The sequence below is a fragment of the Ambystoma mexicanum genome, chromosome 1q, assembly GCF_040938575.1.
Source record: "Ambystoma mexicanum isolate Mex_15411 chromosome 1q, UKY_AmexF1_1, whole genome shotgun sequence".
NCBI lineage: Eukaryota > Metazoa > Chordata > Amphibia > Caudata > Ambystomatidae > Ambystoma > Ambystoma mexicanum.
In genome coordinates, this window is record NC_090922.1 from 1,115,496,695 (window position 1) to 1,115,523,906 (window position 27,212).

At 46.2% G+C, this 27,212-nt stretch overlaps 1 protein-coding gene across 4 annotated transcripts in view; it reads left to right on the plus strand.

Annotated features, from left to right (window-relative positions):
• The window catches only part of WDR47 (WD repeat domain 47), a 1,275,124-nt gene extending 1,248,374 nt beyond the window's left edge, over window positions 1-26,750 (plus strand). For all 4 annotated transcript variants that reach the window (XM_069641848.1, XM_069641845.1, XM_069641847.1 and 1 more), the window contains exons 14-15: window positions 19,967-20,185; window positions 25,305-26,750. In XM_069641848.1, coding sequence (XP_069497949.1) covers window positions 19,967-20,185; window positions 25,305-25,447 — 362 coding nt within the window. In that variant the 3' untranslated portion in view covers window positions 25,448-26,750. The remainder of the gene's footprint in view (window positions 1-19,966; window positions 20,186-25,304) is intronic.
• The last annotated feature ends 462 nt before the right edge of the window (window positions 26,751-27,212 follow it).

Here is a 27,212-nt window from a genome sequence, read left to right on the forward strand (position 1 = left end):
GACTTTGAACCAAGACTGTCACAGAAAAGAAAAAAGCATGGAATAAATGTATGGTTTTAACATTCATTGAGTCAATACTGTGTTAGATCTTTAAAAAGGCTAGTTTTCTAGCAAAATCGACTTAGCTACAGACCTATATTAACAGTGTTATTAATGGGGTGGGGACACTGTTGAGCAGCGCAAGGATGAGGATCTAAAACCTCATAGCTCCGCTGAGGCCGTTCAACATCATGAAAAAAATATCTTGCATTCGGCCGCTATTCACCAAAAATTGCATTACATATGCTTTCCGAAGGATCTCTCCGTGGAATGGGCACCCTGACAAGGTGACAGAGGACCAGTCTTGTCTGCAATATTGGCCTGGCATGAAAAATATCTAGTGCCGGGTGCCATCTTGCTGGAACTTCCGAAAGGAGACAGACCACAGACTGGGGGCGCACATGAAACCCCGCAGGATGTCTGAGAGAACGCTGCAGGCTGCGAGCACAACGACAGGGACGGGCTGCCCATTTTGTACGTCAAAGCCCATAAACGTTCCCGGTGGACACATGCCGTGTCACCCGAGGAAGAGACATCAGAGACACTGTTGTGGGGGATGGATGGAGGGATGACCCCCCTCCACGTTGGCCGTGTTGAGAAGCGGACTGTGTGGGACCAGGGGACACGGTCCACACAGGTGAGGAGCAGCGCAGATTGGCAGCAAGACAGCGGAGGGGCGACCCCTCGCCCATACATTGACTATAACAACAAACGTATATGAGAGCCAGACCAGAGGGGGAACCACACACGAGAAACTGGAAAAACTGCTAAGCAGATTGAGGGATGAAACAGCCGCAGGGGGCATAACGTTAACCACAACAGATGCTGACACACAAAAGTGAAGGAGGCGGTTGCCATCGTTGGACCACCACATACAGCAAGTGAAGTAACAGTATGGGATGCGCATACCCAATCAAATGGGACCCCAGGCTGGGATCAAACACTCGGCGAGACACCCGGGAGGCAGGTGCATAAATAGTGAAAGCCTTTTGAAAGCGTTCCCGACAGGATCTCCTGGACAATACAGAGCACACATATTCTACCACTAGAGATGCACTTGGAGGCCTTCTCCCATCCATATAGTCCGGACCTACCTCTAGGTTTTCATCCAGTGATCTGTTCTGACTGGAGTGTCGTGTAGACCGTTGAGACCTCCGTCCCCAAGTGACGCACAGGGGAACCAAAAGAAACCCGCTGTGCGACCTTTGGGACCACAGGTGGGAGATGTTACTTCCCGGATCACCGGAACCTCGAACACCGATGCTGCTGCAAAAAGAACGAGGTTAAGTACCAGGCAATTACAATATATCACAAGAACCAAAGGATCTGAATAGTCTTACCTATCCGGTGTTTGGAAAACCCAGGAAACCTAGGAGGGAGGTTCGAGACTCAGATGAGGCGGTCCCTAGAACAAGAGGACCACAGACAAGCGTGGATACAAGATAAGCCACCTGTAGAGCTGAAGGCGTAACTTGAATCCCAAAAGGGAAATGACGTAGAAGTTCAACAAAGTCTGAAGACAAGTGCAGATCGTGTCAGAAATCCAGCAATAGGTAAGCAGTTCCAAGCAAAGGTACAAAAGGATAATCCGAAGGAGTCCAAGTGAGAGTTCCAAGATCAAGGTAAACCAGTAGTGTTATCAAAACGTAGCGCCAAACAGGGTCTGAAGACAGCTGAGAAGCGATGAGTGCTCCGTGCATCAGGCTTTAAATACTGTGCGTTTCGGGGTCATGTGACGTCCACCAAGGTCACGTGGGAAACGCCGCTCTGAAACACGTGAGCAAGTGAACGATCGGCGTGGAGGTGTTCCGCCGCCCCTTCTGCTGTATGTTCTCCATGGCAACTGCCAATGCAGGAAGGGTTGCAACCGAGCCCGTAAATTGTACCTGGTACGGAACTTTTGGTCCTTTGGGTAAACCGAATCACATGAGCCTCGAACCCTGGAGGGAGCTGTGTGGGAACCCGAGGAAGGTGTTGGGGAGATGTGAGCAGTGTTCTGGTGTGCAGAGGATCGTCTAACATGATCAAGGGAATACTGACTAACCTCGACTGGGCTAAACTACGGAGTAAAGGGTGCACAAAATGAGGGGATCTCTATGAGGAAGGGAAACTGATGCCACTCCAAGAATGGCGGCAACAGTATGACATGCCCGAAGGGGCCTCCTTAAATTATGCCCGAATTGTGAAGAAGATAGCTGACCTATGGGAGGAAACCCTGGTAGCACCTGAGAGTAGTTCCCTGATACATCAGATGCTACACACTACCCATAGCAGAGGACTAATATCACGCATATATCTGCAGATGAAAGAAAGGAAGAAACTCCCGGAACTAGCTGTAAAAGTGAAATGGGAACGGGATGTCAGGGGAGAGATACCTGAAGAACAGTGGGTCAGAATATGGGAACAGACCCGTAAGGTATCAAGAAATGCTAGGTTTAGACTTATACAATACAATTTCACTCATAGAGTATATATGACACCATCCAGGCTCCACACGATCAATCTGCAACATCGACATACCTTCCCTAGATGTAAAGAGGCCACAGCAGGCTTCTGGCATATCACCTAATTCTTGGGCCAATAACGAATACATGTGCACACCTGAAACGTGTCTATGGGGGATACTACCAGGGGGAAAGCCAACAAAATCCAGAAGGAAAATAGTGTCCTTTCTACTTATACTAGCCAAACGCAGAATTGCGATCTCTTGGAAGAACCCGAAGGACCCATCTATTCAGTTATGGCTGAAAAATGTATAGCGATGGTGGATGGCAGAGATGGAGTTACTTAGGGACCGAGCCCCGGCAGATACGGAGGCGGATAGTAGCATGGATTGGGGACAAATGCTAAAAGATCTTAAGAATAATCCTGACTTGCTCCCTCCGTGAAGGGAGATGCAAGGGAACTGATTTGCCACACACCAGTTGCTGATCTTGTTGGGAAATGAACCTGATGCAGAGGCGTTGATCTGTATCAGTGTTGATAAATTGACTATCTGCACCTGTGAAGTAAACCGGGTAAAGACTTTTGGACACTATGCCTTGGTCTGGAACATGTATAGTGTCGGTATCATGGCCATTAATCCATCTGCCTGCGCATGTGGAGTGAACAGGTGCAAGGACTTCTTATCTTACACTTTGAACGTGGATATTTAAAATGTATTTTGAATGCTTTGAATTCACGAAATTTGTAGTAGAATATGAAGCACTTAAGTCAAATTGATATGCTTCGATACTAAAAATATCCATAGAAATGTAATGATGCTGGATGCTGTCACTACTTGATCAATAAACAAATTTAAACCAAAAAAAGGGTGTTATTAATTAGCCAAAGGAACTATTACACATTTTCACAAATCTGTTTGTGTTTTAGCAAACCTCTCACCAACAATTGAGCTGGTTAATTAAATTAATCTAATACATTCTTTGAGGAAAATATTCACTTGATCCAGGAAAATCTAAAATAATAATGGAATTCAACTTCTATAACTATTATTCCAGAACCAGTCTTTACCAATGTTTGATTTCTCTCCAGCTTCTTCAGACCTCATTTTTTCTTTCTTCTGGCTCTGAAAGCCACCAATCATAATTACGATTCTCTTCTAGCAAGTGTCGCATGTGCTCAGGCCCATGTTTTATCTGATTTTATTACAACATTTGTCAATCTCTCTATCTCTCAAGGAATCTTTCCCAAGTCCCTTGAAGTCTCTACTGTCACTCCTTTACTCGAAAAACCTTCTTTTGTTCCTGATGATGTGACTTCACAATTGTAAAGAGATGTCGATGAGCACCATCTCCTTGTTCTCTTCCAGTCAGACTTAAGTCCATCCCATGATATAAACAGCTGTGATCACTTTCTGCGACAACATCCTGAAAAATACAGACAAAGGTGCCTTTAATCTTTTGATCATGTTGGACCTTGCAGCAGCATATGACATGGTCGACTTCGATATTCTGTGTTATACAGGCTGTCCGAAGTCACTGATGTGTTCCAGACGTGTCTGGGATTGTTCAAGTGCTTCTTAAATGATTGCATTCAACAGGTTGTATATATCCCTTCCCTGGGTCTTTTCCTAGACTTGGTAGATTAACAAGTAGTGGTGGAATATCTCTCTTCCCATGGTCTTTCTCAGACCTTTCAGGCAGTTCAACAAATGGTGAGGGAATCTCTCCTGGCCTTTCTCAGACCTTTTTAGGATGCCAGAGGAAATTACTCCCTTGCCTCTGGCTCCTTTGCAGCTTCTCGTATCCCCAGGGGGAATGACTCCCTTCCCCTGGTTGGTTTCCAGCTTCTCACGATGGCAAAGGAAATTACTCCATTCCCTCTGGCTCTTTTCCAACTTCTTGTAACTCCTGGGAGTAGGACTCCCTTCCCCTGGTTGCTTTCCAGCTTCTCTTCTATTTGTAAGATAGACCTGGTTCACTATCCTGTCAGGCACTATGATTGTTCATATTATGGGTTCTTTAGTTAGTAGAGCAGATCTGGTTCACTGGCCTGCCAGGCACTGCTATTGTTTATATAGTGGTTGTAATAACTTCTCTGTATTTCGGGTTCTGAGACCCTTGTTCTATCTGTAATTATTTCTTCATACTCTTTCTTGTACTTGGGGTCCCAGACACCTACGTCATATGCAGTTTTTCCTTTAAATTCTCTCTCACAGGCTTTCCTCCCAGTCTTGAATTCCAGGGTACTTTTACCCTCCTTAAGGGGTTCCTTGATCTGTCTTCCAATCCCACCAGCTAGCCGCAACAAGCTCCTACCTTCAGGGAGCTTCTGTTTGGGCTCCAGGAGTCGATCTCTTCTGCCCTGTGCTCTCTGCGCCGTCCGCCCTAGCCACGGCATTTCCTTAGCTGCTGCTTTCTGCTACTCTGCTTTGCCGGCGTGGTCCCTTCTCTCAGGCAGACCTCTGTGGTCTGCTTCCAGAAGGGCGAAGGGTACTTCTCCCTTTGTCCCTATCTGAGGCTTCTCGCCTCGTGTCTCGGTTTCCCTGGTCTCGCTTCTCTGCTTCGCCGACCTGCTTGCGGCTCCTCGAGGGAGGGCTCAACACCTACTTGTAGGCGTACTGGTCGGTCTACATCCCCTTTTCATGTGGCACCGCTTCCCTGCTTGATGCTCCAAGAGAGAACAAACTCTTCAGTACTTCTTCCCTTTTTATGTATCAGCAGCTTACTGATTGTCAATATTGACTAGACTGCTGGAGTTGGTTCCGCGGGGCCCTCTCCATTACTCTGTGCCTCTTCTGTCCCAGTACTGATGTTATTCCTCTCAACTGGGCTGCTTAGAACTTCTCTCCGTACTTTTGCAGGATTCATACAGGAAGTCCCTACTCTTCCTCCTCTCAGTACCTTGAAAGATGGTTGGATGCTCTACCTTACATAGGTACACGGAAGAGTGTGAAATCATGCCACCCTATGTAGGGTAGAGAGGTGTGGGAGGGTATGGGTATACACGGTATACTGCATTCTTCCCTAATAAACGTCCCAAGACCCACAGGAGGATTCCCTCCCATGAGATCCACCCTCAGTGGGACTATCGACTAGCGACCTCACCTCCCTGGCCTCATGGGAAGGGTCTCCCCCTAGGGAAGCAGGGATATCATCATTGGATTTGTCACAGTGCCTTAGGGCTCTTCAATGTTCCCATTGCTGTTTAATATCTACATCCAGCCCCTTATGTCTATGTTGTTGACATGTATTCTCTCTTACCACTCCAATGATGCTCAGATCTACATGTTGTTTTTTTTTTATTACATTGTAATATGTGACGTGTATTTTGAAAGGTTTGTAACAAACAAATAAAAAAAAAAAAAAGATCTACATGCTGTGAGAAACCTGAGGGTATTCTCACTCCTAAACCCATTGGATACTTTACGCATGTGGCCAGGGAAATGGCATTTCTATTGGATCCCGACCCTGGGGGTGGAGAAGCGAGGGAGGATCACCTGGGTGGAGGCTCCTTGGGGAATGGAAGTGGGATGCCCTTAGGTGAGACATGGAATCCCCCTTTTCCTATTGACAGCCAACCTAGCCCTTGCGCAACCTTAATGGGCTGTTATAAGCCAGTTCCTCTAATTTCTCCACATTTGGCACTTGACAGTACTGGGACGAAGAAGAAGCAACTAAGAGCAATGAAGACTATGCTCTTTTGCCACTCTAGTACTGGGACGAGGAAGATGCCTGCTAAGATCTGTGAAGGTCAGGCATGTTCCTTTGATTGTGGTCAGGCAGGGCTAATTGAGCATGCACACCTGTAGCCTGTCAGGAGGCTGCAGGTGTATAAAGGAAGACCTGCCCAGTGGAAAAGAGAGTGAAGGGGCGACAAGAGAAGCAGCAAGGAGGCCGGTGCAAGCAGCTGGAGCAGGTTGCCAAGACCCTGGGGACTACAGAGAGAGGCGGTCCTTGGAAGCGTTGTCATGGGAGCTGGGTCTCCCTGCAGCTGGCTGAACACGGTGAGGGTAGCTGTGTTGGAAGGCTGCACCTTTCCTTGTTAATTGAAGTGCTTGTTGCCCTGTATGAGAGGACCAGCAGAGGGGTATATGAAGGGCAGGAGCTGGAGCCCTGAGACTAAAACCAGAAGGCTGCGTGATCCGCGCTGCAACAAGAACAGTGAAAGTGACCAGTGAGTTTCTAATAAATAGGAGTGGTCGCGTGTGTCTAGAAACACGTTTTGGGAGGTCTCCGAAACACTGGGCAATTCAAATAACGTGAAATAAATGCTTATTGAACAACAAACAATGCGCAAATGAGCTGTAAGCAAAACTCGTGATTATTGAATAACGAACTGGATCAAAACCTTGTTAACCATCAGAATCAAGACATTTGGAACCCATGAAGGGAACAGAACCCCAAATCCAAACAAACCATTGTATATTGAAATGCTGAAATGAATACACCTTTAAAGGATAAACAAAGCCACAGCATGCAGAGTTCTAAATTGAACGGGACTTTAAGGAGCATGCAAACAAAAGGTACTGAAGCTTGATTTACAGTGGAACTATATATTACTAATACTAACTATTGATGTCCATTTGTGTGAAAACTACAAACTAAAGGAAATTATGTTTGAAAATCTTGAACTTTGGAACTTTAAATTTAGAAGGCAATGGTAACCTTGCTTTTTGAACTGTTACTTAAATCTTGGGGAAGAAAACTCAGATTCCTGACTTGGCAAGGGAACCCCGGGTCCTGATTCAGACATTTCATCTTAAGTTCGAAGAAGGTAATTTTGAGACTTTTTGTGGAACTGTTTTACACTTGGGAAGGGAGCTGAAACGAAGCGGCGAGCTGGAAGTTAAACACTGTTTTCATTTTGGTTGCTGACAACCCTACACATTGTACAGATTGGGTTGTGAGGGCAAGTATAGGTTTTGGACACAGACAGATTCTTCACTTGAACTCTTTGATTCAGACTTTCTTCAGTTTTCTTTTGGTAGGGGAATCCCACCTTAGCATAGGACAAGTTAGGCTGTTTTCCATCCTGACATTTAAGTTAATAAGTGTTTTTTTTAAATGTTGAATCTGTTTTCCGTGTCTTGCTACATGATGTCTTCATAATTGGTATTAGGAGTGGAATGTGGCTCAACCAATACAAATTCGGGGAACCTAACATTTGAGAAGTTGAGTGCCTGAGCATCGGAAACCTCAGTAGCCACTAAAGGCTATATATTGGGTTTGAGCTCTGTAGTAGTAGGGATGAAACAATTCCCCCAGGAGAAAGGAGACTGATAACCAACTGACTTGATATTGCTTCCACCCTCTGATACATACATTAGACTAGCACTCAAGTCGGGGTTAGCAAGGAGATTTTGGATTGATGTCTTAGCAGGAGTGATAGATACAGATTTCCGAGGTGATGTTAAGGTCTTACTACAGAACCATGGAAACGATCCATTCCAGATCCACCAAGGAGATAAGATTGTTCATGGGGTGCTTGAAAAAACAGTATTCCTTAGGCTTAAGGACAAATCTGTGGAGGAAAGCACAGACAGGGGCCCTCAAGGCTTTGGAGAAGCTGACGAAACACCCGAAGACCCTCCCAAAACAAACTAGAAAACCTACAGAGGAAGAATCCGAGACACTTCCTGATTTTAGCTTTCGCTCAGAGAAATGACCCCTTGTTGGCTGAGGCATTCTTGCAGTAGTTTCGGAACCCGGGGGTCATGAGAATGGGGGACCCTTCTTTTTTTCAAATCTGGACTTCTTTATAGAGGAGATACCACTTCGGAAGGTGGTATGGATATTGTGCGACCCCTGGAGATTTCTAAACTGGGGATAAATATATCTTAATCGTTGTAGATTATGCCACATGTTATCTGAAGGTCTTTCCCCTGAGAGCCAACACGACACAACAGATCCTTAACCATCTACTCCCCTTTGTCTCCAGGGTGGGGTTTCCGAAGGAGAACTTAACGGATCAGGGATCGACTTTCATGAGCAAGCTTATGGGGGAAGTTAAAGAACTATTACACATCATTACCATTACAACATGAGTGTATCACCCCCAGACAAATAGCCTAGTGGAGAGATTTAACAAGACTCTTAAGACCATACTCAAAAGTTAGCTGAACAAGATGGGAAATATTGGGATCAGATGATACCCTGGGCCTTGTTTTCAGTTCGGGAAAACCCCCCAGGCCTTAACAGGATTTTCCCCATTTGAACTCCTTGATGGACAAGAACCACAGGATGTTCTGCATATGTTGAGGGAAACTTGGAAGGAGAGAAGCTCCAATTACCCCCTGCCAGACTGCGAGTAGGTTGAAGGAGCACATGAAGGTTGTAAGATCTCTGGTACAGGCTCACATGGTTAAGGCCCAAGAACAACAAAAGACATCGTACGATGAAAAGGTTTCCCTTAGATCCTTTTCGATAGGTCAAAGTATACTCCACCGGCTGCCAACTTCAGAAAATAAACTTGTGTCCAAGTGGCATGGACCATACGAAGTAATAGAGCAAACAGGTCCATATAATTATAACATCTCACAACCTGATTGCCACCTTAAAACACAAATCCATCATGTCAAAATGTTAAGAGTGGAAGGAACAACCCATGGAGTCCCCAGCCATAATATTATCTTGTCTCTTGCATGAGAACACAGAGTAAGGCCCTAATTGCATCTGACCTCAATAATAATTGGAAACAAGATCTATATGGACCTATAAGGCAGTATACTATACCTATGGGAGTGTGGATAGGCCCTTCACTCTCCCAGGAAGGGAACAGAACCTCAAATCCAAACAAACCATTTTATATTAAAATGCTGAAATGAATACACCTTTAAAGTATAAACAAGCCACTGCATACTGAGTTCTAAATTGAATGTGACTTTAAGGAACATGCAAACAAAAGGTGCTGCAGCTTGATTTACAGTGGAACTTTAAAAATGCCAAGTATTGATGTCAACTTGCGTGAAAACTACAAACTAAAGGAACTAATGTAGAACTTTCGGAACTTTAAATTTGGAAGACAAGGATAACTTGCTTTTTGAACTGTTACTTAAACCTTGGGGAAGGAAACTTAGAGTCCTGACTTGGGGAAGGGAACCCCGGGTCCTGATTCAGACAATTTCATCCTAAGTCCAAAGAAGGTAATTTTGACACTTTTTGTGGAACTGTTTTACACTTGGGGAAGGGAGCTCAAAGGAAGCTGCGAGCTGGAAGAAGCTCAGAACTTTATGTTAAACACGGTTTTCTTTTTGATTGCAGACATCCCTACACATTTAGTTGTGAGGGCAAGTATAGGTTTTGGACACAGACAGATTCTTCAGTTGAACTCTTTGACTCATACTTTCCTTAGTTTTTTTTTAGGTAGGGAAATCCCACCTTAGCAAAGGGCAAGTTAGGCCTTTTTCCATCCTGACATTTAAGTTAATAAAAGTGTTTATTTTGAACTTTGAATCTGCTGTCTTGAATCTGTTGTCTGTGGCTTTCTTCATGATGCCTTCACAATGCATATTATTAACTCTATTAATACCTCTGCTGATTTTCTTCTCAGTATTGTAGATTCTGCTTCTGGAGCAAGACAATGGATGACTTCTGGAAGCTGCAGGTTAACCCCTCTAAAACAGAACTCATTCTTTTAGTCCTAAACATTTTTTGAGCAACCCTCTGCGGATGCTGAATCCTCCTTCTTTGTTCGAACATCCTATTTCCCACGAAACCCTTACCAACTAAAAGAAAACCCAACACACAGGATGTGGTTTTTCTGAACGGAAGCTGCCAACAGCACAACAAAGCTCTCTTGCGCTCTCCCTTTGCACGCCACTAACTAACCTTCCCTAGCCCTCTTTGCTTTTCAGATCTGCCAGAGCACCTGGAAACCATGAAAATGTCAGCTGTGCGTGGTATAAATCTCAATAAAATAACATAACATTTCCTTTGCTCACAAAGTAAAATATTTAGGATGTTATATGCAGCCTAACCTAGGATGTGAAACCCAGGTTGGTGAGGTAGTTAAACCCATCCACTTTACTTCTTCTTTCTGCCCTTCCATTCATTCCTACTGCTGATTGGTTAGTAGTGGCTGGCGCTCTGGTTAATTCGAAATTAGATTACTCCTTTGCTGTTTTAGCTGGCATCCAAGAGAAAGATTTGTGCCTACAGGCTGCCCAAAATGCTGCCTTTAATTTGTCAGGTGCCAATTTCATAGATCCCTCCACTGGCTACCGGTCATGCAAAGCATTGTGTTCAAGTTTTCTAGTCTGGTTTTTAAGTGCATCCACCGTCTGGCCCCACTATATATAGCCAATTCTATTCACTTCTGTCACCTGACCCACTCGCTTTGATCCTCGCATTAATACTGCTTGTACATCCAACTTATTCTACCCATAGAATTGACAGGCACTTCTCGGTTACTGGTCCTCACCTTTGAAACTCGCTTCCAACTACCCTTAGAACAATTGACTCTTTGCCCTCCTTTCCCCTTCAGAGATGTCTCTTCTGTCCCTCATGCCTTAATGGCATATTGTCACACTCATCCCCCACCTCTGAATAAGGCTAGTGTGTCTAAACCCCAAACTCCCATTAGGGAGAATATATTGCTGGCTGGGGAGAGGAAGAGGCAGGGAGTAGAGAAGATCACTCCTCGGGAAGCTCAGTATCCACTTCCCCCATGTCCTTCAGAATCCAATTGCTGAATGACTGACAACGAGGTAGAGTGACAGAGTAATGATGATTACAAGGACCAGGCAGCGAACGCTGCGGTCTAGGTGTTGGGAAATGAGTAAGCAGACTAGAATTTAAATACTGGCCTGTCGCACCTGACAAGAGGCAGGAGAGAGAAAAGCTGCAGACGCCGAATCAACTTGCGAACCATAAGCTTGCTAATCACTGCATTCAATGCAGGGACGCCATGGCAGAAGTCAGGGAGGCGGACCTGCCGAAGGAACGGAGAAGCCAAAGTGCGGGCAGTTCACAGCTAAGAGAGAGAAAGCCATGGTAACCAGGCATCACGAAGACCGAAACCCAGAGACTGGAGGGCTGGATAAAGCGCACGCGAAGGCAGTACAGCAAGGTGGAGAGGAACGAAGATGCGCTGGAGACAAACAGTAAGCCCTGGGAAGAAAATAGGGTTCTCCAGCATGGGGTCTGGCATGGATTCACATGCTCATGAATATTCCCCGTCGTCAGGCTGGGAATCCTCGGTAAAGAAAAAACCAGTATCAGTTTCGTTTCTGATCTGTCTTTCGTAGTAATAACCAATCACTGGTCTCTGCGTCATACTGACCACAGCCAATGACTGCCCTCTACCTAAGCACCGCCTCTGGCAGCCATCTTCAGATTTTTACCGCACGTTCATGTGTTGGGATCCTCGTGCTATTGCTCTCGAGCGTTAGTGCTTTTTTTTCGCGCTTTTTCACAAAAAACTTCAATTCTTTCGGTCAAAAAGAGCCTCAAGCTCCACCGATCCTACATCCGATCAACGGGGACCCGTGTCGGATTCGTCTGTGCCCCTCAAGGGTGAAGATTTCGTCGAGCTACACTTCGGAGGACTCCAGAAGCTTCTCAGGCCCGGTCTCGGAGATGGCCCAGGAGAAGGGAAGCTCGACGCCCGGAAAGCTGTTCAGGGTCTGCCCTGGATGCCAGCTGCAGAACGTCTTTAAGGAAGACGAACACTCTTTCTGCCTTTACTGCCTTCATGAGGACAAAACGCACGTGGAGAAGGACTGTGCGTTTTGCGGCAACATGTCGGAACGGACCATGAAGGACCGTCATCAACGTCTCGCCAACTGGCTGGAGGGTAAGAGCCCGTCTGGCGAGAAGAAGAAGAAATCCGAGCGGTCTTCTAAGACCTTTGAGGGCGCCCCGGCGACGGAGGCCCAACATAAGGCCAAGCACCGCGAGTCCGCTGGCACCGGGAGCGCCGAACGGTCGGGCTCTACGGGCGCCAGGCAGGGCGCACCCTCCCCGGCACCATCAACCACGAGCCAACGCTCTGGGTCGGGTAAGAGGAAGGCCGAGCACCCGGCGAAGCTCCTGGAGAGGCCCCGGTCGAGCTCTAAGGCAGAGGAGGAGCGTGGCAGTGCCCCCTCCCTCAAGGATAAGGCGGTGAGCGCACCTAAGGTGGTGAAGGCCTTGATCCATCCGACCAAGCCCTCTATCGAAACGGTTGCGGCGGCCCTGGCTCAGCCTGTGGAGGCTGCGCCAGTGGTGGCGACCTCAGGGCCCAGAATCTCCCTGCCTCCTCGGAGGGAGTCTTCTTTTGTGCCCATCGATAGGACCCCCGTGAAACCCTCCGTGGGGAAGAAGAAGGGGGGGCAGGGCGTCGTCGTAGATTCGGCCTCTACCTCAGAAGAGGAGCTGATCGAGGTCTTAAGCCACGGCCTAGGCGTGGAACAAGGCCAGCCCGTCGGAATGGACCCCGACGCGGGTGACGACGACGACATCGTCGAGGATACCGACGGGGCCCCTGCTCGCCCGTCGGATTCCCCTCTGCCAGCGCCGCGAGACAACTCGGCGGCCATTTTGTTGGCCATACAGTCCTTATGCACCGAGATAAGGACGAGGCTACCGTTACCGACGGAGGAACCTCTCCCGTCGGGGGATCCAGAACCGGGACCTTCTGGTGTTCCCCCTACCAAGAAAAGAAGGATCCATCCTCCACCTCCTTTTCAGCCGTCGCGCCCCGTCCAGCCCTCCTCCCCGTCCACCCGAGGGGATGATACAGGGACTGACACGGCAGCGACGGGTACGGACGACGAGGCATACGACGAGGATTTTCCGTCGTCGCCCCCCACCAGGGCTTCTCCGCCCGACGAGATCGGATCTTTCCACTCCATGATCTCCAGGGCTTCCGAGCTTTTCCAACTCTGCCCTGAGGAGAAGAAAAAGGAAGGCTTCCTTTATCAGCGGCGCGAGGCCAAGAGGAAGACGGTCCTCGCAGTGCCTCTGTTGGACGACATTTGGGATGAGGGCCTTTCCCTCCTCAAGAACCCTTCCACTACGCCAGCTAGAAGAGACCGGTACGAGAAAAAGTACCGGGTCCCGGACACGGCCCCCCTATGCCTCCGGGCGCAGCCTACCCCGGACTCCGTCGTCTCCGCGGCAGCCAGGAAGAAAGCGGGGGGGGTGCGGCCTCCACATCGACTTCCCCGCCGGACGGCGAGGGAAAGAAATTGGATGCTATGGGACGTAGAGTCATCTCGTCGGCAGCGACGACGATTAAAGCGGCCAACGCCTTGGCTATCGTGGCCCGCTACGACAGGGAGCTCTGGTACAAGATAGCTCCCCTGCTGGATTTTCTGCCGGACGACAAGAGGGCGGAGGCCCTTGAGATCCTCCAGGAAGGTGAAGTGGCTTCGGACCACGCCATCACCGTGGCGACGGACATCGCCGACACTGGGTTCCGCCAGCTGGGCAACGGCGTTTGCCTTCGACGTCGTGGATGGCTCAAAGCTACGGACTTTCGGCAGGACGTCCAGACCAGAGTCCTGGACATGCCCTTCGATGGGAACAACCTGTTTGGGAAGACAGTGGACGATTCCCTTCAGGCCATCAAGGCGGATACTGAGACGGCCCGGGCCCTTGGAGTCCTGCAGCAACGACGGACGCCCTTTCGGAGCGGCGGAGGCAAGGGCGCCTCCAAAGGTTCCGGCGGCGGTTTCGCTTCCTACCGTCAAGCGGCCCGCTCGTCGTCGCAAGAGGCCTACAGAGGACGAGGCAAGTCTAGCGGACCCCGCCGTCGTCGCCAAGGAGGTCAAGGCGGCAAGGCCGCGTCCAAGCAGGATTGAACCGGCCGTGGGGTCGGGCCCCCACCGAAGCACCCCGGTGGGAGGCCGGCTGGCGGGCTTCGTCAGCGTGTGGGAGTCCATCTCCACCGACCGTTGGGTGCTGGACGCCCTGGCCCGGGGCCACGCGCTCGAGTTTCAAAGAAGGTGCCCGCGCGTCCCCCCCGTGGCCAGGAAAGAACTTCACGTCCCTCAACTTCTCCTGGAGGTAAAGGCGATGCTCAGAAAGGGCGCCATCGAACTCGTCCCAAAGAGGCTTCGGGGCTCCAGAGTCTACTCGCGATACTTCCTCGTGAAGAAGAAGACGGGAGGATGGCGCCCCATCCTGGACCTGCGACGGCTGAACAAGTTCATCAAGGCGCAGAAGTTCCGGATGGTCACCCTCCAGCACGTCCTGGGTCAACTGGAGGAAGGAGACTTCCTATCGTCGTTGGATTTGGAGGATGCCTACTTCCACATTCCCATCCTAAAGGGGCACCGAAAATTCCTCAGGTTCGTGGTCCAAGGGCGTCATTACCAGTTCAAAGCCCTTCCCTTCGGACTACGGTCGGCACCCAGGGTATTCACCAAGTGCCTCGCACCGGTGGCGGCGCAGCTGCGCCGCGAGGGGATTCACGTCTACCCCTACCTGGACGACTGGCTCATCCGCGCCAAGACGAAGGAGCTCGCCGTGGTCCACACGGCAAGGACCGTCCAACTCCTCACGGACCTGGGATTCTCCGTGAACTACGCCAAATCCCACCTGGTGCCCGCGCAAGTCGCACTGTTTCTGGGAGCGAGGCTCGACACAGTGTCCCTTCTGGCCTCCCCGTCGGAGGAGAGGACCAGGACCATCTTGGGCAAGGTGCAACGGATGTTGGTGGCCGACGCGGCCAAAGTGAGATCCATCAAGTCCCTCCTCGGGATGATGTCTTCCTGCATCTACCTCATTCCCATGTGCAGGCTCCGGATGCACCCGTTGCAAGAATTCCTGGATGCGCGCTGGATCCAGACGACGGGCAGCTTCGAGGAAAGGATCAAGCTCGACGAGAGTTTCCGACGAGCGATACGGTGGTGGGGCACCCGCGCGCATCTGACGGCGGGCATGGACTTCCAGACCCCAGCCCACCAGGAGACTGTGACCACGGATGCCTCCCTGGAAGGGTGGGGAGCGCACACCGAAAATCTGCACGCGAGGGGACTCTGGCTCCCGACGGAGAAGTCCCTGCATATCAACGTCCTGGAGCTCCGTGCAGTGTTTTGGGCCCTCAGGTCCTTCCTTCCGTCCCTCAAGGGCAAGGTGGTGAGGATCTTCACCGACAACACCACCACCATGTTTTACATCAGGAAACAGGGCGGAACCAGGTCCCCAGCGCTGTCCAAGGAGGCGCAGGACCTGTGGCATTGGGCCGTCGCCCAAGGGATTTTTCTGGTGCCGTTTCATCTGGCAGGGATAAAAAACACCATCGCCGACTCACTCAGCAGGGAGCTGCGCTCGTGCCACGAGTGGGAACTACGGCAGGATCTGGTGGATCGCCTCTTCCGACGGTGGGGCACACCCCAGATCGACCTGTTCGCGACGGCGACGAACACCAAGTGCCGGAGGTTCGCCAGCAGGTTTCCCCAGACGAGGAGCATGGGCGATGCTTTCTCGTTCCCCTGGGAGGGCCTGTTCCTCTACGCGTTCCCTCCCTTGCCTCTGCTAATCCGGCTCGTCAACCAGCTCAAGAGGTCACGGTGCAGGATGATCCTCGTCGCACCTGCGTGGCCGAGGCAGATATGGTTCCCGGACCTTCTGGACTTGTCAGCGTCCCCGCCGATCAAGCTGCCGGCGGACGCGGATCTACTCTCCAGGGAAGGAGGCGCCATCCTCCACCACGACCCGAAGTCGCTGAACTTGCAGGCCTGGCTCCTGCAGCGCTAGAGTTTGGAGGATACGACATACCGGCCGATTGCAGAGAGGTTCTTGCAAAGGCCAGGGCGTCCTCGACTCTTAAATGCTACGGACACAAATGGAAGAGGTTCTCTGTCTGGTGCCACGCACAGAAGATTAACCCTCTACGGATTACGGCTCCCCAAGTACTGCCGTACCTGCTGACGCTGGCCAGAGCTGGTTTGGCACACGCGTCCATCAAGATTCATCTTGCTGCGATCTCCCGATACACCAGAACCACGGGGCGGACGTCCTTGTGGTCTCATCGTCTGGTGAAAGAGTTCATGAAGGGACTGTTCAGATCGTTCCCGCCGGTGAAGGCTCCGGCCCCGGCGTGGGAGCTCAACGTGGTGCTGACCAAGCTCATGGGACCTCCGTTCGAGCCTCTGCACTCGGCCCCGTTGAAGTTTCTATCGTGGAAAACAGCTTTTCTTGTGGCCATCACCTCCGCACGACGAGTGGGAGGGATCCAGGCCCTTTCCTGCAAGGCCCCGTACTTGACTTTCCACGACACGAGGGTAGTGCTCAGGACGCACCCCTCCTTCATGCCCAAGGTACCGTCCGACTTCCATCTCAACGAACCCTTGGTGTTACCTGTGTTCTTCCCGTCACCTTCGTCGCCGGCTGAAAGGACTTTGCACTCGCTGGATGTAGCTAGAGCGCTGAAGTTCTACGTGGACCGCACGAAGGGGTTTCGGAAGACGTCACAACTCTTTGTGAACTTTGGACCTGTCAATCAGGGGAAGGCTCTCTCGAAGGCTTCCATCTCCAGATGGCTCTCCGGCTGTATCATGTACTGTCACCGGTTGGCAAACCGACCGCTGCCTGGCCGTCCGAGAGCCCATTCCACCAGAGCGATCGCAGCTACCACGGCGTTCCTATCTGGTGTGCCCCTGCTGGACATATGCAGGGCTGCTACGTGGAGGTCGACGCACACCTTCACGAAATTCTACTGCGTCGACCGGGATTCCAGGGAGGAGTCCAGGGTCGGCCAAGCAGTGCTGCGCAACCTGTTCGCCTGAGGTGAGCCTGGTGAGGAGGTAAGATGCTTAATGTTGAGTTGATGTGATGCTTAATGTTGAGCCTTTGCCACCTCCCGTGGTTGTGCATGTGTGTACTGCTATGTATTCTTTATTCATGAGCATGTGAATCCATGCCAGACCCCATGCTGGAGAAGGAACAAGTTACTTACCTGTAACTGTTGTTCTCCAGCATGGGTCTGGCATGGATTCACATGCGAACCCTCCCGCCTACCCCTCTGCGGCTCTTCACTTGGTCATACTGCCACTTCACGTGCTTCCAAATCTGAAGATGGCTGCCAGAGGCGGTGCTTAGGTAGAGGGCAGTCATTGGCTGTGGTCAGTATGACGCAGAGACCAGTGATTGGTTATTACTACGAAAGACAGATCAGAAACGAAACTGATACTGGTTTTTTCTTTACCGAGGATTCCCAGCCTGACGACGGGGAATATTCATGAGCATGTGAATCCATGCCAGACCCATGCTGGAGAACAACAGTTACAGGTAAGTAACTTGTTCCTTACTGGGTTGCCAGTGAATAAAGCTTTCTGTGCACCAGCAACCTAAATCACTGGTGAACCTAAAACAAGCAAGTGGGTTACCGGGTGGCTAAATAAGAGGAAACGCTTCTGGAAAACGCCACTAGCAGGAAGCAACGCAACAGTGTTTATAAAGCAAATTGCTAACGGGTTATTAAACCATAACATGCAAGAAACAGTGGCTCAGATAGTAAAGTCCTGGGAAGGAAATATACCAAGTGAAGTTAAGTATCTGTGTAACAAAGTCCTGTCAGGAGAGTATACCAGGTGATGGTTAATGTTTAAGTAATTAAGTCCTGGTAGGAAGGTGCACTAGGTGACAGTGAAAAAATTGTGCAACGTGACCTGGCAGAAGTATGCCCAGGTGGGGATAGATATTAAGACTATTTGTAAAGACCTGCAAGGAAAGGTCATGGGTTTAATGAACTATTGGGAAAATATAAAGAGAAGAGGGAAGTCCTTAGGAAAAGACATATCCCTAAAGAACTGTAAAATATTAAAGGAAGAGAAAGCTTTGGGAAGGGAGCCAATTCCCCAACAGAAGTGAAAATACAGAGGGGAGAGAGTAACCCCCTTGGAAGTTGATTCATCGTTTGTTGAACTGGTGAAAGTTGATCTAAGGAGCCCAGGGAAGAAACCTAATCCCTGGGAAGAAGAGCATTGTTCATGAGAAAAGCATTTTTGTTGAATTTGAACTTTTGTGTTGAACTTGAACATTTGAGCAGTTGGAAAAGTCGAGAAACAATCCCCTTTGCACCGTTAGAATTTATTTAGAGTGTGAGGGCCAGAATAGGATTACAGACACAGGACAGATCTTTTTGTTTGTACACCTTGACACTGGGCAGACACTGTAGTTTTTGGTTTGAGGTAGGGAAATCCCTCCTAGAATATGGATAGTGAAGCATTTTCCAACCCTAATTATTTTAATAAAAGTTTATAATCAAAAATATGTCTCCTGTGTTCGCCTCTCATTCGTGGCTCCTCAGACTTCCCTACTCTCAAAACCCATCTTTTCCTGTAACTTTTTTTTTTTGCAGCTCTCTGTTCATTACTTGTAACACCTGAGCCCAGATGCAGTTTGTTCTGCATTGTAAATGACTCAAATTAAAATAAAGACAACCTTCCTACCATGTTGCGATTCGTTCCTATTTCATGCTTAGTTTAGCTAAAAATGTAGGACTAAGTGTGTACCTGCAATATTCCCTGGATATGATTACTTTCCCACTTTACTTTGATTACTTTTTAAAACCACTCTAACCTAAATTTGTGAAATCCAGCTTTTTTCACTTTTTACCTTTTCTCATGTGCAAGTTTCCCTGCCCAGAACTTGGTCCTAGGTATTCACACTTTCTTTTTTAACCAGTGTGCAAGTACTTCAGTCCCACTTTGCAATAGGTGCAGATTGCTCACTGTTAGCATGGGAAACTTAGTGAAAGGACCTCCTCCCTGTCCCTAGCCTCAACCCTGCATTGAAGGGTACCATCCCAGCTGTTGGAACATGGTATGAACCTGGGAACGAGGTAAGAATGTAGGGCAACAATTCTGCTTGGAATTGACCTCAACAAGACATTGTCGTAGTCCAGAAAATCCATACATTAATCCTTAAACAATGCAGCTGATGTTAAATTGGAAGTAACTTTATATTTTAAAAGGATACTTAAAACTCACAAAAAGAAGTTAAGGTATGGGTGCAGGCATGGTAAACCAAAGAGTAATTAGGACTGCAAAGGGTTGAAATTCAAAAGGAAATGAGCCTTGTGGGGATGTACTCATCTTTCTACATAATGTCCGATGCGCACAATATTTGCTTACCAGGACAGACTATCTTTTAATCTTTTGAAAGTCTTTCTGGCCATTTTGAATCTGGTGAACACTACTTTGTTCAGGTGCGTGGTGTGTAGGAAATGTATTGACAATGTGATTTCTTCAGGCCTTAATCTGAGTTTAGTCCCAGGAATGTTTAGTCACTTTTGGATTACAAAATTCAAAAGAATTTGCGATTTGTTTGTAAAGTGATGCAGCAACAGAGGATAGACATCATGCAAATACCTTACAATAATTGAGATTGTTATTTATCATAATTATATATGTGCATATGCATTGTTAGGATGTAGTAAACTGAAATTGAAATACCCTTGCCTAATTTTATTTTTGTAATAGGAACAAATTGTGCATTTCATGATTACTGCACTAATGTTTCTTGCTAAGTTAAATATTTTTAATATCTTGCAGGTAGTGCTGTGGCTTCGGTAGCCGTGGATCCTAGTGGCCGTCTTCTAGCAACAGGACAGGAGGATACCAGCTGTATGTTGTATGACATTAGAGGAGGCCGAATGGTGCAAAGTTACCATCCACACTCAAGCGATGTGCGTTCAGTCCGATTTTCCTCAGGAGCTCACTATTTGCTGACAGGGTCCTATGACATGAAAATTAAGGTGACAGATTTACAAGGTAAGCCATCTTCTTTTACAATTTTTAATGCAACATTTCAAGTTTGCCTCAATCGGCTATCCCTTTAAATTGCATTAATCCTTCTCATTCTACCAATACAAAAAATTACCAATACTAAAAATTACCATTATGTTTTTTCTTTTTTTTTAAAATCCCAAATGTACTTTAAATTTCCACATGTACTAGGAGATGAATACCCCCACCTTTTTCTCTAGGCCACTTATCTCTGAGTGAAGTGCCACTTTAAATAGCCAAAGAGCTCCAAATATTCTACTTTGATTGTAAGAAGGACATCAATTACCTTCCCAGAGCCTATGGAGGGGAATGCCCATGAAAGAAAGGCTTCCAAAACATCCACTGGTTACTGAATAGCTCCACATGTAAACCAATTAGAAGTTGGTCTATTTTTCCATTCATTTGATCTTTTTCTTTTTTCTCAAATTGCACATTTTCGGTAAAGAATTTAGATGGTAAATTGGGGTTAGGCAATATTGGTGGGGATGGGGTGTGTGGGGCAGTAAGAAGGGGCGCAGGGGCTGCCATCCATAAAACAAATTGGAACAAAATAATTTGAAGGATAAAAGTCAATGGACAAAAAGCCACCATTTTGGGTAAAGAGATTCATATCAATTTGAACAGAGGCTATGTGGATTTGAGCCATTTTACTGAGACAGCAACCTGTATTATCTTTGTGAGATAACTACATACGATCAATGATCCATGTAAGCTGTGCTCATGTACACTTGACCAGCTTCCTTATGGGTGCCGCTCAGAAGAGTTTTAGCAGCACACACAGACAATTCCACCCTTCTCAAGAATTAATAAGGCACAAGCCTAGTAAAGCTAAATTATACTAACTAGTCCATATATTTTGGACTAGCCTATTTACATTACTGTGCCTAGCATGCCCTTAAAAACGTAATTAATAAGTGGCTCCATGAACAGAAGATCGAACTGCGTTATACCTGCACACATTACCAAATAACCTTCCCTCCCTACTCATGACTCCTATGCTCGACTCTACCACACTTATACCTTATGACTCAAACGTCTGCCCCAGGACACACACAGATTTTACTGGACAACCTTGACTCTGCAAAATGTTACCAAGCGTGTACCTGCATCCACTTGGTTTATAAATGCTGACTGCATGGGGATATAAATGAGACAGTTAGGAGGGTTAGCAAGGAGAGGTGCATTGGACCAAAATACAAGTGGTGTGTCAGGGTGGGTGAAAATAATGTCTGGTTCGGGTGGGTTGAGGTGAGGTAGGACAATGGTATTGATGCTTTTTTTCCACCTCTGCATCTGCAGGGGACAGAACAGACATCAATGGAAACATAGCAGCAGCAAATAGATCTGCTTGTGTTTGCACAGCTGTGGAGGTGAGGTAGGTTGGGTAACAGGGAATCAGTTGCACATATTTGACAGTGGAATGATGCTGGTATGAAGTGCAGCTGGGGGTATTCCTTCAGTATAGTCAAATAGTTCTTAACATTGACGTATGGGAGATGCTCATGGGATTCATGACTTCACTATATGTAGCTTTGGCACAGTTACTTTTGTTGGCCACGTTGTACTATTATCGCCACACTTATATTAAGAGTTTATTACCTATATTAAACTGATCCAATATTAGCCATGAGCTAGAAACCTAAAGCATTACCTCATTGACCCATCACATTATAATGAGCTGTGTACAGTAGCATTGTCTCCATGCACTAACCCTCCTTCATCATATATGAAAAGTGCATTTATAACCCTACCCTCTTTTTACCCTGATCTCTCCCCCCCACTAATGCATTCTTGTCTACAACTGGTAGGAGTTCTTTTTCAGACTAATGCACTTTGGGATAGCAGGCAATGGCTTACATCATGAAACTCGGTGGTATTTTCAGGCCCTGCAAACTCAACTGAACATATGACAATACCAATGGCTAGATTTCACCAGTGGATATTGGTAGGCCATGGGCTGCTGGAGGTGGCAAATGGGCTTCACCTTCATGGGGAATGTGCTGTGAGAAGAGCTAGGGTTTCACTGAGGGGGTATTTGTGGAAGTGCAAGAGCAGAGGTAGCACTGCTTTACAGTGGGATAAAGGTTATAGTTTGTTCTTGGAAGGGGTGGCGTTGCTGTGTCACTGGTGCTGCACCAAGGAGCGAGGGCTTTAGAGAAACACCTGAGTTGAGTTGTTGGAGGCAGTAGCAAAAATGTATTCAGAAGTGACTGAGTCATTAAAGGATGTTGCTTTTTACTGAAGGAGACAGTGGCTGCAATATTCCATGCCAGAAAATATTAATGAGCTGTGTGTGACAATGACTACATCACCTGTCATTTCTATCACCTGTCATTTATATCATTTGAAGAAGTGCATGTGACGGAGAAAAACGTCCACAGTGCTACATCAGAAAAATACCAGACAACCCTCAATAATGCCTCCATTAAAGTGTGTGCCATCCTTCATCTGAGAGACTTCAATAGAGCTATTGTTCAGCCGCCGGTTCTTTCAAAGTACCAAATGGGTTTTAGAAAATATTTAGGCACATCAGTTAACGGACCTCTCCTTGCCCATGTCCTCTCTAATGTCCAACAGTCCCAGTTGGGTCTGTTTTATAGGGCCTCACTAGACATGACCAGCGCCTTCGATTGTGTAATGAGATCTTTGTTGTGGTCAAAACTTCTTAAAATGAATATTCCCAAAAAATTGATCCAATTGCTTGCACATCTTCATACAGGCACGACTTAAGAGGTCGGCTAACACACGAGGGTGGCTTTCGACAAGCATCAGCCCGTTTTTATGTTTAAAACAGGGCCATATACGTGCTCCGATTTTATTTAATCTGTATATTTGTGATGTGGATTTCTTATGGCAGGGCCCATCCATAGCTTTGGCGAGGCAAGGCAGTCTCAGGTTGGACTGGCTAGCCTTTGCCAACAACTTTATTCTATTCGATAGGACGGCACAGAGGCTTCAGGTGAAGCTTGAGTTTGTTTTACAAGTACTCTACTGACAACAATATGACACCTAATGGAGCTAATTCTAAGGTCATTGTGTTCTCAAGGAGTGCCACGCCCAAAACTAGGTGCTGGGTTTTGGGATCTGAAAAATTGGAACGACTAGTTGCTTTGAAATATCTAGGCTATAACCTGAGTAACACTGCTTCCATTGGCAAGTGGAGGGTCTGTATTCAGGACAAATTGCGTCCACTTATCCCTCAGATTAAATGCTTGCACACGAGAATGTGTACGTTTTCTCTACTACCCATTCTCCGTTACTACAGGGACAAAGTAGATTAGATATCTGTTTGGTTGATGTGCGGAATCTACTTGATACTGCACAGGGAAGCCTGTGGAAGGAGGTACTGGGCCTGATGATGGCCATTCCAAATGCAGTCGTAAGGCACAAACTCTGCTTATCATTGAGTGCACGTTTTACGTGGAGACACATGCTAACCTACGCAAAGATCCTTCTACCCCCGGTTAATTCATTATATGAAGATCTGAATTCCATCATGTTGGAAGAATCTATTGTTTCAATTAATTCTTTCATTAGTCAAATGATGGCTACCTTGGATAATATTGGGGCAACTGTTGATCTTATCTATAGCCGGGGTGGTGATGAAAAAATGGTATACTATCGACTGGGCCATTACCTGCGAAAAGATAGCAACGTATTACACTTTTATGGAATACGCTAATTTCATCTACAGGATAGACAATTTGCCACGCTATCTGCATATGCTTCCTTGTTGTAGAGTGCGTGACACCTATCTCCGCTTTAAGCTTAACCAGCTTCATACTGGGGAGAGGACTCCGTATTGGAAAGATCACGAGGCACAACGCACTTTAACCCACTGTAGATTTTGCGAAGATCCCCTCTCTACTGAAACATTGAAGCATTGGGTAATTGTTTGTCCTTTTTTAGAAGTTCGCATGATGCGTTTTTTTCAAAGATAAGGGATGTAAGGACAATGATTTCTCAAGGAACTGGCTGTGGTGTAAATTAATGTGGGGAGAAAATGATTAATTGATTTTAGCTTTGAGCAATTTTTTAAAGGAGGTATTTTGGATTATTTGAAGAGTAATCCAGTATGTACGTTTAATAAAGAAGAAAAAAAACTGTTGCTGTAAATGCGTGAAATTAAATATTAGTTTTACACATTGGGTACTAAGGGTTTTTTTTTATTTGCTAATAATGGAAATGTGTGTATATTTGTGTAAGTTTTTTGTTCTCTTTTAAACCAGTATCGCAATAAAACACAAAAAAGAGGTCCGGAGCAAAAGCAATGTTTTGTATGCTGTGTTTTGTAAAATTGTCAATCCAGTCAAAAACAGCTTTATCGGAGGTTCATTCTATAAAGGCACAAATTGTATACACATAAACACTTTTACATTAGCAAATAAATAGTGGATGCAACTACGATAGTGTTCGATGCATAAATACTGCTAAAAACAGTAATAATTAATCACAGGTTAAGACCAAACTTAATTTGTATAGCAATCAATCCAAAATTATCTACTTAAATCTCAATTCAGTCACATCATGCACCTGATCAAATCAGTTAATTCTACAGCATCCGCTTATGTCTTAGTACTTAAAATTCAAATGTTTCAATCATATAATTTGTAGAAACCTCAAAGATTACTTCATCATACCTGGTAGACCTAGATGAGTGCTTCGTGCTGCGTTCTGATGTTATTAGATTTTGGGATTGGTTGCAACTCCATGGCTCTAGCACTAGCTTATAAATGACAGATAAGCAAAAAGTGCTATAAATCTTAGGTTTGAGTGTCATGTTTGTGATGCCTGGATTAAGAGAGAAGGAAAGTTAATGCTAGCAAGAAAAAGGTAATAAACATTTGGTTTTTATCTTCACTGTAATATGAAAGCTGACATTATATTATAACATTTGAACATATATTAACAGAAAAATGCTTGGCTAACTCATTTTTTTAAATGTGTATGTGTGTATATTATTAGAAGGTTCTTTGGAAGTAAATCACACTGATGGTGTTTGCAAGAGGCTGAGAACTGATGGGTCTGCTTGCCTGCATGAAATGTATGACTTAGAAGTCACGCAATACTTTGAGATCAATAATTTATCTCAATTTTTTCCTAGGGGACCTTACCAAAACACTCCCCGTTCTGGAAGTGGGGGAACACAAAGACAAAGTGATCCAATGCAGATGGCATACGCAGGACCTCTCTTTCTTGTCCTCTTCTGCGGATAGAACTGTATCCCTTTGGACGTACAACCCATAAACTGAAACAAACCAAAGGCACTTTGTGTTGCTTACACTTGGAGAAAAAAACTCTAAATTATTTTGTAAGTGCGGACATGGCAACTGCTGCTTTAGTGCGGGAAGAAAGCGGTATGCGACAGGAGGCCCCTACTCCCATTGCTAGGACCTTTTGGTGGCTAGTATTACTTTGCAGTGCTTTCAGTCTTCCATGTGCTTTCATGCCTCTGTGACATTCATGCATCTGTGACATTTTGTAATTGTGTTGCAAACTGCTATCGGAAAGGTCCCCCTTTGTTGTAAATGTGCACTCCAAGCAAGCCGGATGACGTGTTTACATTTTTAGTATTATTTGCATTCCTTGATTGCGACTTTCCTTTGATGTCAATTTTTTTATGAACTTAAACTTGAAATACACTTAACATGAATTTGGTGTACCTTATGAAAAGTATCTCCTTCCTCTGAGGTGGGAAATAGGCAAAAGAGATTTTTTCAGTTTTCAAAGTTCTTCATAAACATCAGACAGTTAATAATTTATGCACCTTTTCCACTAGTTGGCCCCAAAAGAAGATATAAAGAATTGATTTTGAAAAGTAATCACTGAGGTAGAAAACAATTCAGCATCTTCATTTTATACCCTATTATAAAGTGTTATTATTTGTCATATGCTTTATTGCACTGGGGAAAGGTAACTGGATGTACATCAAAAAGCATGATTTTCTACAGACACCAAGCGCTATAGTATTCGTTTTTTGCTTCAAAATATTGCAACCCTTTTTTTGAAATGTAACAGAATAACCCTGTAAATGGAACACTGTAGAAAATCATAGGAATTGTCAATTGACTTTCCAACAATCGATGAAAGAGTAGTGAGGGTCTGGGCAAGATGTTCTTGAAGAGGAGAAACTGAAGTCACCATTTCATTTGAACAACAGCATGACTCATATTCGTACATCTGCATGTTATCTGCACAATATGTTAACATCATTCTTACCCAGTGCAAAAGTTCATTTACATTTTTATTCCTGCACTTTAGCTTTGTGCAAAACAGGACTGTTGTTCTATTTTCAGAGACTGGTATATTGTGTTCATGTATTGTTATATTTTCTTACTGTACAGTTTCTTTAGTTTTAATTTAAAACCTAAATAAATATTAGGTGATATATTTATTTGCACATGCCAGGCCTTTATTTCTGTTGATTACTGTATTGTTTGTCCAACATATAAAACATTTTAACTCGTGTAAACAAAAAATGGAAAAGATCACAATGAAAGTCTAACTGTGCTCAGATCACAATAAAATCCTCATGTTTTGTTGTAAGTTATTTGTTGAATTAGCGACACCTTTTTATTGAATTTCAAAACATGCAATACATTAGGTACAGAGCATATTTTCAGGTTTTTATTAGACCACAAAGCTGTCCCGTTTACATTTTAGTAAAATTTCTGTTAGCTATTTTTCTTCAGAGATATATATATTTCTGAGGCTTGTGGAACTGCTTAGATCACATGCTGTGCATAGGCCGACATCTAGTGGAAGCTATATATATATATTTTTTTTTTCTGAGGCTTGTGGAATGTGCTTAGATCACATGCTCTGCATAGGCCGACATCTAGTGGAAGCTGCAGAGTATTACAGTTGTTGTTTTCGAAACTCGAAAAAGGACGTCGACAGGGCGTGCCAGTAATACTATCCCTAGTGTGACGTCCCCTGTACCCATGATCCCTCATGCGTGTAGGTCCCTCAGATTGTTTTTTCCCGCCATACTATTCGGACGCATGCGTGC